General features: G+C 42.6%; 1 protein-coding gene across 3 annotated transcripts in view; it reads right to left on the minus strand.

The window, feature by feature from the left end:
* The window catches only part of Cadm1 (cell adhesion molecule 1), a 321,034-nt gene that overhangs the window by 95,559 nt on the left and 209,939 nt on the right, over window positions 1-15,536 (minus strand). The window contains exon 1 of one of the 3 annotated variants that reach the window (XM_028783701.1): window positions 15,056-15,122. The exons of the other annotated variants lie outside the window; for them this stretch is intronic. Within the exon in view, the coding sequence (XP_028639534.1) occupies window positions 15,056-15,098 (43 nt within the window). The 5' untranslated portion in view covers window positions 15,099-15,122. Of the gene's footprint in view, window positions 1-15,055; window positions 15,123-15,536 lie in introns of those variants that run through there. 3 annotated transcript variants of the gene reach the window in all.

Genomic DNA, 15,536 nt, shown 5'->3' on the forward strand with positions numbered 1-15,536 from the left:
GGGTACACCTTGAGTCACTGCTTACCTCAGCTAACTGCGAGCCACTGGGAGTTTCTTCATTAGCAGGAAGGAAAAACATCTGAAGGCAACCACCAGATTGTGTTTGTCTACAGTGTCAAAGTGAACTGCTCATTAGCAGTGGTGAGAAACATTCTAGTTACCAAAGGGTATTCAGTCAACCTGGGGAGGGATGGGGGGCTAGGAGCCAACATGTTAATTCACTCTCCTGAGTGAAACTCCAATGACAGGCCCTTCCATCTCACCTCATTGGGTTAGAGATGGATGCCCTTCTAGGAAGGAAAGGTCCTGGATACATTATTACAAGTCAATGCTAAGTAGCTAAACTGAGTTCTGCATATAAGATCTGGATACAGTCAGCCATGGTTCTGTACTGCTGTGTAGTATTTTTAAGGCCGCTGCATATCACTGTAGTATCAGAGGTGAGCAGACGGTATATCCCTTTCTAGTCCAAGAAGTACTGTTCATAGGCATAGACTCTCAGGGAATTCTCTATAACATGAAGAAAGTAAGAATTCTTTTAGGGCAGTTTTGAGGAGTTTCCCTGCTACCACTCTTGGCTAATTTTGAAAAATGCTTGGTATAAACATTCCATGTGCTGGTTAGCCTGGCTGCCAAAGAACCACTGAGATGTGGTATTCCATGTGGATATGCATCTTTAATTAGTCTCAATAGATTCTGTATGTATTCAACATTAATCTATACCACCTGTCGCAGCCTAAAAGCATGAAAATGCTTCTTCCTAGACACTCTTCCACAGAAAATGACTCTGTGCCTCCCTCCAATAAATTCTGAAGGCCTTCTGAAAGGTCTTAAATGTTAGTTTAACATCATCCTCACAAACTGGTTTGTTATAGATTTTTAAAAAGAAACTTGCAGTGACTATGGCTGCAGGATTTTGTTAAAGGCGAGAGAAAGCAGTTCACAGATGCATTATTAAAACCCCGACCTGAGATACAAGCTGGAGGCTCCCACCAGCATTTTAATTATAAGTCTGTGCACTTCTCCCATCTCTCATACCTCAAAACCCACGGATTAGATTTGGCTGCGGCGTTTCTCCAAAGTTTGAAACCCAGCGCAGGTGTCAGATAACTACCTACCCCTGTTTGTGTGCTTACTATGATAAACAGATTCCCCGTCTCCCCTCTCTATTCTTTTCTTCCATACCAACGTTTCCTTGGCTTTTGGATTTGGTCAGGTGTCCAAAATTTGGTCATATTTTTTAAAGACTCGCTTAGAAGTAAGAGGCAGAGTGTAGCAGAGTCGTGGAGAATTTATCTGTCAAGCCTGGGGCCCTTAGATTGATCACCAGCAATGCCTACCCACCCCCTCAAAGCCAAAGAAACAAAACCAGGAGTCAGGTGTGATTGTGCCAGGCTTCGGCTAGCAGCAGGGGGGTAAGAGCAGGAGAGTCAAAGCTGGGAGGCTAGTCTGATGTGAGACTATGTCACTTAATATTTCTCGTGTGAATTTATAATGCCACAGGTTAGCCTAAAAACAAACCCCCAAACCAAACAGACCATTAACTCTGAAAAATTCAGCAAATGCTGCTTCCTAACATCAATGTGAAAAAGACAGACCCCATGATGCTGACAATTATTCAGTAAGAGTTTTTGTGAAATACTGAGACAGAAAATATGAACATTCCTTCAAGTCCCATAGAAGAGACTAATTAGATTTACTTCTCCTTTCTTTCTTAAGACACTTGTTCATTCTTTCATTTATGGGCATTTTGTGTACACATATGCACATGTAACATGTGTTTACAGTGACCTTGGAGACCAGAAAAGTATGTAAGGTCTCCTGGGACTGGAGTTACAGGCAGGTTTGAACTGCATTGTGGGTACTGGGACTTGAACCCAGGTCCTCAGCAAGAACAGCCAATGCTCTTAAACAGAGCTGTTTTTCTCTAGGAAGCCATCTACTTTATGATAATAAACACCTCAAAATATACAACGGACCATTTCTACACCACATACCAGAATATCCAGAATATAAAACCAAAAAAGAAAAAAAAAGCAAAATAAAACTAAGCTTGCCCACAGTCAATGGACGAAAATGTCACTGCTGCCCAGACAGTCTGCCTACACTGTGGTGCTGGTTTATCATCTGGCTATCACACTGAATTCAGAAACATCTCTTAAATGTTCCTCATTAACTGAACACATTATTCAATTCTCTGCTAAATTTCAAAAAAGCTCTTTTAACTAGAAATGAGAAACAAGAAGCCATCCTGGATATCAGTTTGATAATTAAATGGGTTCGTCAGTGTTTCAAAGACAGAGGGAAAATGAGACTCACTGATCTTTGCTACTGAAAGCATTGTGATTTTTATCACATATTTAACCAAAGAACTAGATACCTTAAATGCTGGTTACAAAAATAAATTGTGTTTGGTTTTTAATTAAGTCTTTATCTTTGTGTAAAAAAAAAAATTTAAAAACTCGGGCCTGGGGGTTTAGATTGTCATTTTACACAAAAGTAAATGGTAAATGCCTTTCTCCACGCAAAGCCATTAGATATAATTATGCAAGGAGTGAATCGTGTATCACACTAGAAATGTCATTTGGTTTTACAGTTACAAACTCATCAACATTTATCAAAAACATCGCCTGAAGAAAGAATGAAATGGCTGTGTCTTGTGACAAATTCAAAATCATCTTTGAAATGAATGAAAAGGGACGTCACCATAAACACACTGGTGTGGTAGTGAGATAGTCTGGAGTCTTGTACCCATGTAGTAGAAGGCATCCACTCTTCTAGAAAAGGATCCAGCTACAGAACATTTTGGTGGGGCTTCAAGGCCTGTTTTTCTTCCCCATACCTCCACCCCCATGCTTTTAAACACCAACATAAGGTGTGCATAATTCCAGCCACCTTCTGCAGAGAGGGGACCGTGTGAACTCATCTAGATGAGCTTTAGGGTTGGATTTCAATTGCTTATTCAGCCACAGCCTTGGTGCTTCTTGGTAATCTCTTAATGGAGTTCTGTTCAAATGGAAACCCAGGGACTATTCCTGCCAGGTTCCTGTTAGACAACGGGGGTTTGTTTCGTATTTCTTGCTCTGAGTCACAGAACAGCGCAGGTGCTTAAGCACGAGCACCAGGCTCTGCCAGCACACTGTGTTAACAGCTCTCCTCTCTGAGTGCCGTTTCACTACCCACATCAATCTGGTAGTTATCGCCCGGGGAGATTTGTCCCTTGAAAAACAAAATGGCTGGGCTTAAAAAGTCTGTCTTTCCTTGTCCCCATTTCTACCTCACACAACTTGTTAATATACAATTTTGACAATGGTCCAGGGCAATAATGCCATTGGCAATGTGTCTGTCACTGGAGCCTCTCCTGTCTTTTGTAGCATCTAAAAATTGAGAGAGTTAAAGACAATAGCAGCACCCAAAAAATCTGAAAGTATAGAAACTGTCTCCTGAATGGGCTGCAGAGGGCGAGCCACCAGAGCCAATTTCACTTTATGCAATCCCCATGTTAGTAATAACCTCATTACACCTTTCTTTGGATGGTTTAGGCATCTATAAACACCAGAACTGGGGACGCCGCCCAGGGACCCAACAATTGCACCGGAAGTGCAGAGCTGGTGCATATCTCCAGATCTGACCTGGTTTCACTACAAACAGCCCTCTCTTGGTCTCTGTCTTGACTGTCTCTTGAATCCCGACTCTTCTCCAAAACCTTTTGCCAGAAATTTGACTCTGGACCCTTTGCCCCCATAAGGCTTTCCAACTGACGTAAGTTCCTTCCTTCAGCTAATGTTACATTTCAACCATTATAAATGGTTGTCTGCCATTTTTTTAACTAGCTCAAGATAAAAACTACAAAGGAAAACCTGGTTGGGCAGTCCCACCAGACACTTCCATGTGACATCACTGCCCAGAAACAGCAGCACTGATGGCGCCATGTTGTGCCTTCAGCTCCCCATGAGTAGAGCATACTCATCTCCATGTGCACTGCAAATAACCCCTCACACACTTCTGGCTTACCCCTTGCTGCCTGCCCAATTCCAACTCAGTTTCCAGATCCTAGCTTTAGCTACTCTTTTCTGAGAGGGCCTTAGCTGACTCTACTCTCTCTAGAGAGACCCAGACACAGCAAGCTTTCTTCCTGTCTGAGGACAGAGATGCTTTCCGATGTGACCTTAGGAAACACTGCCTCAGTATGTCCCATGTACGGCACAAAGAGAAAACTTCACTGTCAAGGAAATGCGTACTGCATATAAGACTGAAGATAAAAGGTGTATACAGTTCTTTGATAACAAAGGGCGATATGAATTCAACATATATAATTTTCTCTTTGATCTCACCCTTGTATCTGCAAGTAACTTGTTTGAGAACATGGGAAGTGCAGCGGAACGAGGGGGTGTTCCAAAGGGAGGAGGGAGTGGGCATACACTCACTTAAAGGTTTGTTTTAACTATTCCAAGAGGACACAGTGAGCCTTAATAGGGAGACAAATCAGAATGCATTAGAGGATAATCACACACTTGCTACTTAAGGGTCCACATTACTTGTTTTCACTAACAGAGATCTATTTTTTTCTTTAAATTCAAGCTGATCCCATTAGCAGCAATTTCCAATTGAACAGTCTCTTCAAATAGCCACAGAGCATCCAGAAAACAGCAGAGGAGAGTCTAGCCCACAACCAGTTAGTGGCAGTCTAGTTATCACCCTTACTTGGGTTTAATTTCAAGCTTGCCAAGTCATAGCTTCGGAAGGAGGGAGAGAAAAAGGAAGGTTATTTAAACTTGATGTATCTTATTATTACCCATTGTTAACACATGAAGCTGTTTTACCATTTCAGAGGAGGTGGGCAGTGAATATTTAATGCCCAGGCTAGCTTTCTCGAGTTCTTTACAAAATGACTACTTTAAACGACTATGATTTATATTTGTTACCTACACCCTGGCATTTAATTTCTACTGGCAAGGCATTTGTGTTTGTGCTTAAAAAGCGACTCGGTAGCATCTATGAACCAAAGAACTGCTTCAAACAATGGGCACCGGCAGGATGAGGAGGCGACAAAGCCACACATGTGGGCACTTGTTACAGAGACAACATATGGGAGATGGGGAAGAAGAAGCTGGGGCTTTGCCACTCCCAAATCCCTCGGTAGAATACATTAGACCAGGGAGATGAAGCCAAGTCAACAGACAAAGCTAAGAAGAGACAGGAGAAAATAGGCACAAGAATACGTGCATATCTGCTCACAATGACACAGGTAATGTACAGAAAGTTGTACACACCTGTCGTGATGGGGGGTAAACAACGTCTGGAGGGCAAGAACTGTCTTTTCCATTTAAAGGTGTTTATTTTTATTTTATTTTTTACATATGTAGAAACCCACACACTGCACTGCTGCTAGCAAGAGCATTTCTTTGACAATTAGTTGTTGATCAGAATGTGCCCAAACAGTCTGTGGGTATTAATGACCTATTTCTAGCTACTTCTACTCATTCAGCTTGCATCTTTTTCTACACAAGGCCGGCCAGCACTCTCATTCTTAATACCTGAAAACACCTCTCCTCCTGTCCTCATACTGTCATCTGTCCCGTTTTGTTTTGTTTTCATTTTTTTCTTCTTTCCTAGCACCCAGCATCCAACTAGCTCTGCAGATCCAGACAAAGCAAAGTCGATCTGTGCCGAACACTAATAAAGACCACATTTTCTCAACGAGATTGCATGCAGTAAATTGCCAGCCTGAGGGCAAACTACAGAATAGGGGAGGCTTGTCAGCAAGGGAGCATCTCACAGTTGGTAGCCAATAGCCAGCTTGAGTAGACAGGGACATATTGCTGACTAGCAGTATAGTGTCCCACCATAAGATCTGCTGCAGAGACATCTTTTGCCCTGTTAAGTTTCTGTTTTGATTCACCTGTTGGGATCATTATGTAGAACTGACTGACGTCCCAAAGCTTGCAATCAGCCACCAAGCTCCAACGCTGTTACTAAGACTTGACGAAAGCCAGGGTCTGACAAAACACACTGGGCTTAGAGCTCCTTGAAGCACATGCTAAAGAGCAAGGCATGCTTTGCCCCTTAATTTGATAAGAAAAGAATCTTCAGAAAACTAACTCTACTACTACGGCTGCTCACAGGAGTGTTACCGTCTGCTAAAAGTGGGGGACTATTGTACCGAGAACTTAAGCAGAAGCGGACCCTGACTAGCCAGGGTTGCTTCATTTTCTACTGTTTGGAGCCAGAGAACAAAACAGTGTGGTTACCAAGGTCAAACTGGGGAAGGGAGTGACTAAGAGCCCCCTCTGCACCCCAAGAACCCCTCCTCTATATCCCATAAGTTCCTGCTCCAAATAGGTTTTAGCTATCATGCCTGGCTCACAGGAGTTTCTACTGTGGAGGGAGTACCGAGGCTGGCCTATTCTTTGTCTCACAGTCATCATCATGTTACTACACTGAATGCTGAGAACACAAACTGAGCCATGTTCCACTCCTTCCAGACCTCTGAGGATGCGCTTCTGTCACCAGTGTCTGCTGTCGCCACAGCCATTCTTACAGTGCCCCCGCATCTCTCTATCTGCTCAGCGATTCTCACCCCTCTTTCAGCCACATTCTCGAGGCCCTAGTTCATGACTGCCCATCTCTCTAATGAATTCCCTCTCTCCTAGGCCCTGTGGGTGGGCATGAAGCCGTGTCTGATTAGATTGCATAGGCATGTACTCTTCTACCTCTTGAATTCTATGTGCATTGTTATAAATGGAAATGATAACAAAAGGAAGGATGGCTGTCCTGTGAGCTAACATACGGAGAACCGTGTAAAGGACTTAAACAGTAATGATCATATAGTACAGATTCAGAGGATGTTAGCTATAATTAATACTGGTCATGATTTATTATCATTATATGAAGTAGATATAAACAGGTTAAAAAAAAAGTCAAGCTTGTCCACTAGCTATTTAGGATTTCATAGGGCAAATGAGAAAGATAGACTAAGATGTAGGACAAGACATGATACAGATTACATGAATGCCTGTGATGAAGTAGGAGATGCTAAGATGAAAGAGAGGCTCTGAATGGTGGGCTAAGAAAAAGACTTCATTCTGTAGATGCTGAAAAATGAGCATGGAAGAACAAGGTAGAGAGAGATTGCGTGCAACCCAACTATATACCAAGGACCACATTACACAGGATGCTAACATGTCTTCATGGTTTTGACAGAGGATGGAGAGGAGACTGGAATGACTAGCTGGGAGGCTACTGGAGTACGGGTAAGAGGGCAATGCCATCTGAACATGGTAGACCTGAAAAGAAAAGGCTATGCCCTAATACAAAGACAGTTGATACAGCCTGGTGGAAAGTCAAATGGTGGGGAGGCGGTGGAATGAAGACAAACATTCAGACTGAGTCTGGAGGGCCAGGCTTTGCTGATGAAGAAAGTGGGCTACGATGGTAGGTGATACATACATTCACTCAAATAGTGTGTAACAGTACAGTCAGACACGAGCTCAAGGGCAAGGAGGTGGCAACTGCTTTTCTTTGTAAAATGATAACCAGCTAAGAATGCAGGGGTTTGTACCAGGAATTCTGGATTAAAAGAGTCAAATATTGGCTCGTTTTATTACAACTTATAGCAAACAATGGAACTTTTCATATTCTTCCTAGAAGAAAGATTTCCTTTTGTTATGTAATGGTTTGGAAAAGAATGGGCCCCATGGGCTCTTATATTTGAATGTATCTGTCATCAAGGAGGAGTAGGAGGTGTGGCCTTGTTGGTGGAGGTGTGGTTTTGTTAGAGGAAGTATTAGGGTAGGCTTTGAGGTTTTAAAAGTCTAATCCAGGCACAGTATACTTTTCTCTTCTTTCTGCCCACCAATCCAGATGTAGAACTCTCAGCTCCTTGGCCAGCACCATGTCTGCCTGTGTGCTGCCATGCTCCCCATCCTGATGATGGACTAAACCTCTGAACCTGTAAAAAAGTTCCATTCAAATGCTTTTTTTTTTTTATAAGAGTTGCCTTGATTGTGGCATCTTTTCCCAGCCATAGAATAACGACTAAGACAAAAGGAAAAAAAAAACCCATGCAATATATTTTGACCACAGTTTCTCCCTCCCCTAATCCTCTCCAGGTCCCCACCTCTCTACCTCTCCAACTTTATGTCCTTTTTCTCCCCCCCCAAAAAACATGTAAGGATCAGTGGAACTTACGGTTCCCCAGCATTTATTGTGCAGCCCAGATGAGTAAGGAAATAATTCTCCTATGGTAACCAATATCCAAACAATAGCCCTCAGCAAGGATGTAAGTGGGGAGGAGCCAACTCAGGAAAACACATGTAATTTTCTCACACGTATTCCAATATATTAAGTACATATTTTGCCATGGGCATCATATTCAGCTTAATTAGAACAATATTCCTTTCTACATCTGAAATATTTAGTTCCTACCAAGCTCTCATGTGGCATTGTACCCGAGAATGAGCATGTGACTTGCATACTGCATGGCTGCACAGAACTAACCTCCTCTTCATGAAGGGACAAGGGACTTGGCTGCACTGCATGAAGCCACTGGACCCAATCCAGTTAACTGTAGGCCCAGGTTAGTAACACAGTTGCTATCCAGTCCAGGGTGGGTGAGTTACATCTATGCCTAGGTTGCTTCTGCCTTCAAGGTTACAAAGCAAGAGAAGCAACTGAGATGGGGTAGTGAGTACAGGAAAGTCACACACATCAGGAATATGGCAACAAATGGGCCACTTCTGAGAGTCTGTGCAGGTGGTCACCCACCCTCCTAACACCGCTTGGGGAGTAGACATTAACATGACAACAAAATGGAATGCCCTTTTTTACTAAAATGGAATCCATGCTGTCTTCTTCCAAGAAGGCTTATAAAAATATGATTTAGATTGCTTGCATCTCTGAAGAGCTTTATTTGAAACAGGGAAAAAAACTGCTAGAATTTGTATATAACACAACTACTGGATGAGAAGGCAGGGAAAGAAAAGAAACAGGGAGTTAATCATCAGGCCTAAAGAACAAACTTGACTCTGATAGGGAATATAGTCCCTGTAGGCACAAGAGATGAAAAAAGTATACCAGGCTTATTACACAGACACTCATTCATGTTGTGTACATATCAAAGCAGGCTTCACATAGCCTCCAAGGCTCAGACCCTCATAGATCAGCACTGCTTCATCCCTATCCCAACTAAAGGAGGCAGCCTGCTCTGAGTGGGTAGCACATGTGACCGGGCTGGCAGGCAGGCAGGTGTCGAGAAGGGATATTTTCAGCGAGATGTGGCTTTATCAAGAAGCTTATTTACCTAGGAATGTGGCCTCTTGGTGATTAATGATGAAGAATTCTACCTTGACAAGTAACTTATCCTTAATGCGTCCTGCTTAAAAACAGGCAGCCAAGAGCCGCGCATCTCCCTAGACAGTTTGTCAATTTCAGCTTCTCTATGGAAGAGAAATAAGAGCTTGCTAATGACAACTGCGGGGGACATGGCCCCTCTGGCCTTGACCTGATGTTAGCTATAAATGGATTGGACTCCCAGAGGACTGGGAAAACCCATGCAAGTTCAAGGCACAATGTGTTTCTCTCTTTCTGGAAAAGGGCAACAAAAGTGACAGACAAACAAACAAACAAATAGGCTATCTACTGATGTGTCATTCTATAGCCATGTGCCAGAGAAGACCTTTGACCAGAGCTGTGATAGGCTATTCTGAAGAGAAGTAAGGTACTTCTTTGGGGGCTGGAGGATGGGTCAGTTGGAAGGCATTTGCTCTGCCAACATGAGGGCCTGAGTTCAATCCCTAGAATATACATAGGATGGGTGGGCACAGTGTCACTAATAACGTCAGGGCTGGAACGCATTGGTCAGCATGCATCTCTAATGAGAGAGCCCCAGGCCACATAAACCGCATCTCAAGCACAAGATAGATAGCTCCTGAGGAAGAAAGCCTGGTGTTAACGTCTACGACACTCATGCATACCCCTCCGCAAAAACATGTACCTGCAAAAACATGCACACACAAAAACCATGACCACGAACATTCACGCATACACACACTGAAGAGAATACATATTTATATTTTATCCTTGTGGAGCACAGGAGACAGGCCTTTTGTAGTTATAGTAAAGGCCTAAGAACTCTCAAGAGAAAAAAAATTACAGTAGTACTAATTCATCCAAAAGCAAGAGCTTAATTCTAGAAGATAGGTGCTCTTGGGCTCTGCACTTGAAAAGAACAACCTCAGAAATGCTATTTTTATATCTTGAAGGGGAATAGTTTTATTTTTGTGGTTTTTTTTTTAAATAAAGGAAGGCGATGATAGTTTCAAAACAATTCTCAAACCATTTTTAACCTATTTCCTAGCATTAAAATTTTGCTCAAAGTTGTTGAGCATTTGAAAATTTACCCGGCTTAAGATTCCTAATGGGCACTGCCAGTTTCATCTGCCAAACAATGAAGCTTGTTCTTTAAGAAAATCATTTAGCTTCACGAGGGTTTAAAAAGAAGTATGGTGTAGAAAAAAAAAAAAAAAAAAAAAGGATGGATGTTGGGATGCAGGGAAAACATGCAGGACAAGGTGCAACCTACGTGGGAATCCGTGAGCTTGTCGCCAACTGCAGCAGTTTACGGTGAAACAAAGCCTATTTCCTCACACAGAAAAGAATTGACTTTTCAGCTAAGCAACCAATGTACAGAAGGTAAGTTCAAAGTCACGACGCTGTATTTAACAGCAAACCAAGAGGACAAAACTGCAGGTCGCCGACGCTTAGCCATGATGTTACATACCTGGTTCATTTTTAAGGTATACTTCTATTTACAAAAGCCTCGGTTAGTTTTACGAAGTGAATTGTGCGTCCAAGTTGCCCACCCTGGAGCTCTACTGAGGCCTTTCGGCTTATCTGGACTCAGCAAGTGCTCTCCATCATCAACTGCCTCATTACCATTACTGTAGACTCTAATAAAAAGTCATAATTTTCAAGGAAGTAGTTCCAATTAGCAGGAACTAACGAGTGAAGTGATAGCTTACAGAGATTTTCCTCATATTATCTTCCCAGGAGCCCTACAGGACATTGACAAACTTATTTTACAGATGAGGAAACGGAAAAGTTGGCAGCGTGTCTTAGGCAGGGTTCAAACAAAGGTTGGTCTTCACAATGGCTTTAGCCCTTCACTTCTGAGACAGGATCTCATAGGTAATTCCTAGTGCGTAGTGACTGACCTACATACATGAGCATGAGAAAACGCGAAAGGGCAGACCTGAGTATTCAAACACAAATCACAATATACAAGAGGCACCTCAACGTTTGAGGCCACCATAGTTAACCACGTAGGTTAATCACCACCACTGCTTTCTAAGCACAGTCCTATAGAAAAACAGCCGAGGCTGCCCAAGGCTGTGTTCCTCCACTCATTTCAAGGAAAATGTTGATAATTTTCCCTCTGGGGAGCAGAGATGGGAGAAGCAGTGCCTCTCCTAAAGTATTATTTTAGGTTACAGATGACCAAGCTATTCCTTATGCAATCTACACCTGGGCTTATAGCTAGCACAACTTCGTATGTCAATGTCCTACACAGATGAAGAGTACCAAGATCAGAAAAGTCATGAGGGATAAGACAGGTACTTAACATTATTATTCACCAATAAAGAAGTCTGCATATAAGAATGAATATGTTGATATTAAGATGGAAAGATGAACTGAGTGGGGTTAAGGAAGACTGCAGGGCTTATAGTAAGAGGGTCTTCTGCCTAGCTAAGAAATTACTGCTCTTTAATGCACACCAGGCAAACAGCCCCATGAATCCATCTCTTGCCTCTCTGTGGACTGAATTATACTCTACACCATATACTAAAGACAGCCATGAATGGCTTTTATAGCTTTGATGAATGGCGTTTTAGTTTAGGTTGCATTACGAGAGCAAAACAAGTGGTCGTGAATCATAACGTTTTATGGGTCTGCTGCTTCATATAGTTCTCTAAAATTAAGCCTCTAAATTATACTCCGCCCTCATTAGGAAAACAGACCAGAGAGGAGAAAGCAGTATAGATCCATGCAAAGGACAAGACGGTAGATGTGAGCGTGGAGAATCTGAATATAACTGGGGAAACCAATGGGGGCCTAGAGAAACAAGGACAGGGTAGAGGTAGAGCTGGCTGACTGTTCAGGAGTGGAGGGCCAGAGGATAGCACCTACCAGTAGCTAGAGTTCATGACCCATAAGCCGGGGTAATGGGCCAGCTTTATGGATGACATCAAAGGAACAGAGAGATGAAACTATCCATCTGCGAAGGCAAGAGAAGAAATTGGGTGGTTGGGGGGTGCACTGGGAGTAACTTAGATTGTATTTCTAGAGTATTTACTATCCATTGAGGGCTGAGTAACATCACAGTGCTTATATCCCCAAGTCCCCAGAGTCTTTTGAGGGCACAAGCCATGACTATTATCCTTAAGTTCATTGTCTTAGGGCCCAGTACCCAATGTACATCTACCGACCTGGACTGAATGCAATGGGAGAGTGAAGGGGGCTACATCTTGGTTAAATTTCGAAAGGTCAAAAAGTTGCTGAGATGGAAAAGCCATTCCACCATGCAAAGCTGCCAAACAGCCTGAAGAGTGACAAGCACAGGCAGCCACGTGCATGTCGAAGAGCAGGAAGGAGCAGTAAAGTAGACATAATCGGTCAGATGAGTATTTGTAGTTAGATGACTTTCTGCTCCTAGAAATGGGTCAACTGTGTCAGGGCCAAGAGATGACTCATTATTAACAATAGGAACTGACGTGAGTCATTTAAATACCACTAACTGACAATGGTGCCAGTTAAGGAGAAGTAATTTCTACACAAAAGTAATTTCTACACAGCAAAAGAGGGGACAATTGTCTGACCAACTGGCTGAATACTGCTCCCTCTCTCCATCTTTCAACGGATGTTAATGTCAGTTTCCCTCCTCCAGTTTCCCAATTATTTAAAGGTTAGAGTCAGTCAAACAAGGCTTGTTTAAACATAAAGGAAAACAGAGGGGGAACAAAGGAAAGAAAAGAAACCAACCTAACAACAATAAAACACAGTCACAAAAGTTTAGGCTTTTGTTACTAAGTGCAATACAAATGTCCAGTTTCTCTTTTTGCATTTTCTTCTGTCATCCTTGCCCCAGTATCTCATAAATGCAGTCATTGTGATGAATTAAAAAATAAAAATTAAAAAGAAAAGATTCTTTTTTCTTCCACTCAAAAGGCATGGTTTACGTTGTACATTAAAGTTGAAGGTCTATATTACTTTGTGCCTCAGTACTGTTCTGATTTATTTTTAAAGGCGTTTAATCAATAACTAATGTTCTCCTATTTTTAATATGTCTAAGTGGTTAACCCAGGATTTTCTAAGTTCATTTCTATTAAATGGAATGACCAAAGTCTTTGCTTCCTAGTTCAATGGACTCTGTCCAAGAACGCCAAGGAAGACAAAGAATCCAAGCAATTGGGTGGCTCAGTCCAATGAAGCGCTCACCCCTGGCCCCTGACAGCTCAATCTCAATGCTTCCTGACAGTATGAAGGATTGCTAATTTCTCGTGCTCTCACTGGTGGTTCTTAAATGCTCACCAATGAACCAAATGTTGATCAGTCAATGCCAAGGCTTCAGAAACCAAACTGCCAACCCCCTGATTTATGCAGTCCAGAGGCTCAGGAGAGTATCATCTTACCTTGTGGGTTTACCATCAGATCAAACACCATGGAACTCACTGTAATTTACAGCAAAGGCTATTGTGAATGCACTTTATAATGTTAAAGGTGAGAAAGCAGCATTTTATATAACGCATAACACAGGTTGTACCACCTGACTCTTAGGGATTGTCTGACGCACGTGGGATGCTTAGTTGCTATGTCCTCATTGACAACCCAATGAGGTGGCAGTATTCCTCGCCTCATTTTATGTGTGTGTGTGTGTGTGTGTGTGTGTGAGTGTGCGCGCCCATCCGGGGGGGGGGGGGAGGGGGGGAGGGGCAGGGACTGAAGCAATGAGTTTACCAGCTGGTTTAATGTCACCCAGATGGCAAGGGGTGACTTCTGAGGTCACTATTAGGGAGCTACAAGCATAAGGTCTATGATGGCTGGTGGGTAGAGGAGATAACGTTGAAATATGAGGAAGAACTTCACTCACTAAGTGACTTGCATGTTTCCACATATTTTATTGGGAAAGGAAGGACCAAAACTATGAAGTGGGATTAGTAGTCTCATCTTTTAATTGACAAGGAAGCAAAGAGAAATCAAAGAATTCGTCCAAGAGCACAGCATGTAGGTCATCGGGGAAACCCCTCCCTCTGGATCTCTGCAAGTTTCTAGTCACCTGCATTCTGCAGTGGTGGGTTTGTGTTACTCATTAGGGCTGTCAAGAACTCAGCTCCAAACCGAAGTCTTGGCACCCAACATTTGCTCTGATGCAGTGACTGGGCAGGTGCTGCTTCATATCTCCTGGCCACAGTATTTTTTATCTATAAGGTTATCATAGAAACGACTCTAGTAAGGAGAAAAGAGGCAATTTACAAAAGAGTAGCACATGTGATCTCTAAAATCACAAACTCAGGTCAACTGGTAGAGCATCAGGAAAAAACTAAAACCAAAATTAGAACAACAAGCAAAAAACCATGAGCCACCCCACAGCTCCACTACCTGTCCCCGTGTCTCCACTAGCTGGGCCCACATCTCTACTAGCTGTCCCCACATCTCCAGTTGGCCTTCTGACATTTGAGATATGTATAAAAAGCTTAATTTTCTTTGTGACTAAACTGAAAATCTGTCATCAGACTACTGAAAAGTTTATTTTGCAACCTGACAAGTTTGCCTATTCAATGTACTATACAGCCACCAAGAGCTAACACAGGGATGTATTATAATCCTTTCCTGCAGAACCAAAATTCTACTTTCCTTAGGTCATTAAACATCTATAGCCACTTGCCAAGGCCAGGAGTGTTCAGCTTATACTCAATACTCAACATTATATGCATTTTTAAAATAATTTAAACATGGCGATCCAACTACTAAGAAAACTATGAAGCAAGACTGTCCTTACCAAGCTCAAAAGATGACAGTCTGGACTTTGGTCCTATGTCCATGTAACTTCAGATGTCAATTCAAAGCCAGTGGTGGCTGTGTGGAATTCCTAAGACAAAGGAACAGTGGGGTACAACAAGCACTCTGGTGGAGTCCACATCAGTACGCTCTGAGGGCACTGGTCTTCATAAAACTACCTTCCCCCAATTAAGCAACAAATTTTCCCATCAGCTCGGTTGGAGTCTCCGCCTCCTAGACAGAGAGGGAAGGAAAGTAGGGTGTCAGGGAGGTTGCTGTCCCTCCTGTCACATCACCACTGATTAAAGAGCCTTGGAAAGAACAAGGGAGAGTCCATTTAAGAAGTAACAGAACTTTTCAGAGAAAGTATATCCCCCTAATTGAAAAGCAGCTCTAAGCTGCTATTTTTAGACCCCCAAATGCTGAGTCATTCTTCAAACAATTTTCACAAGGTCAATAAAAGAGAAGTAGTTCTCTCCCAG

This window comes from Grammomys surdaster, unplaced genomic scaffold (assembly GCF_004785775.1).
Source record: "Grammomys surdaster isolate TR1022 unplaced genomic scaffold, NIH_TR_1.0 1164, whole genome shotgun sequence".
Taxonomy (NCBI): domain Eukaryota; kingdom Metazoa; phylum Chordata; class Mammalia; order Rodentia; family Muridae; genus Grammomys; species Grammomys surdaster.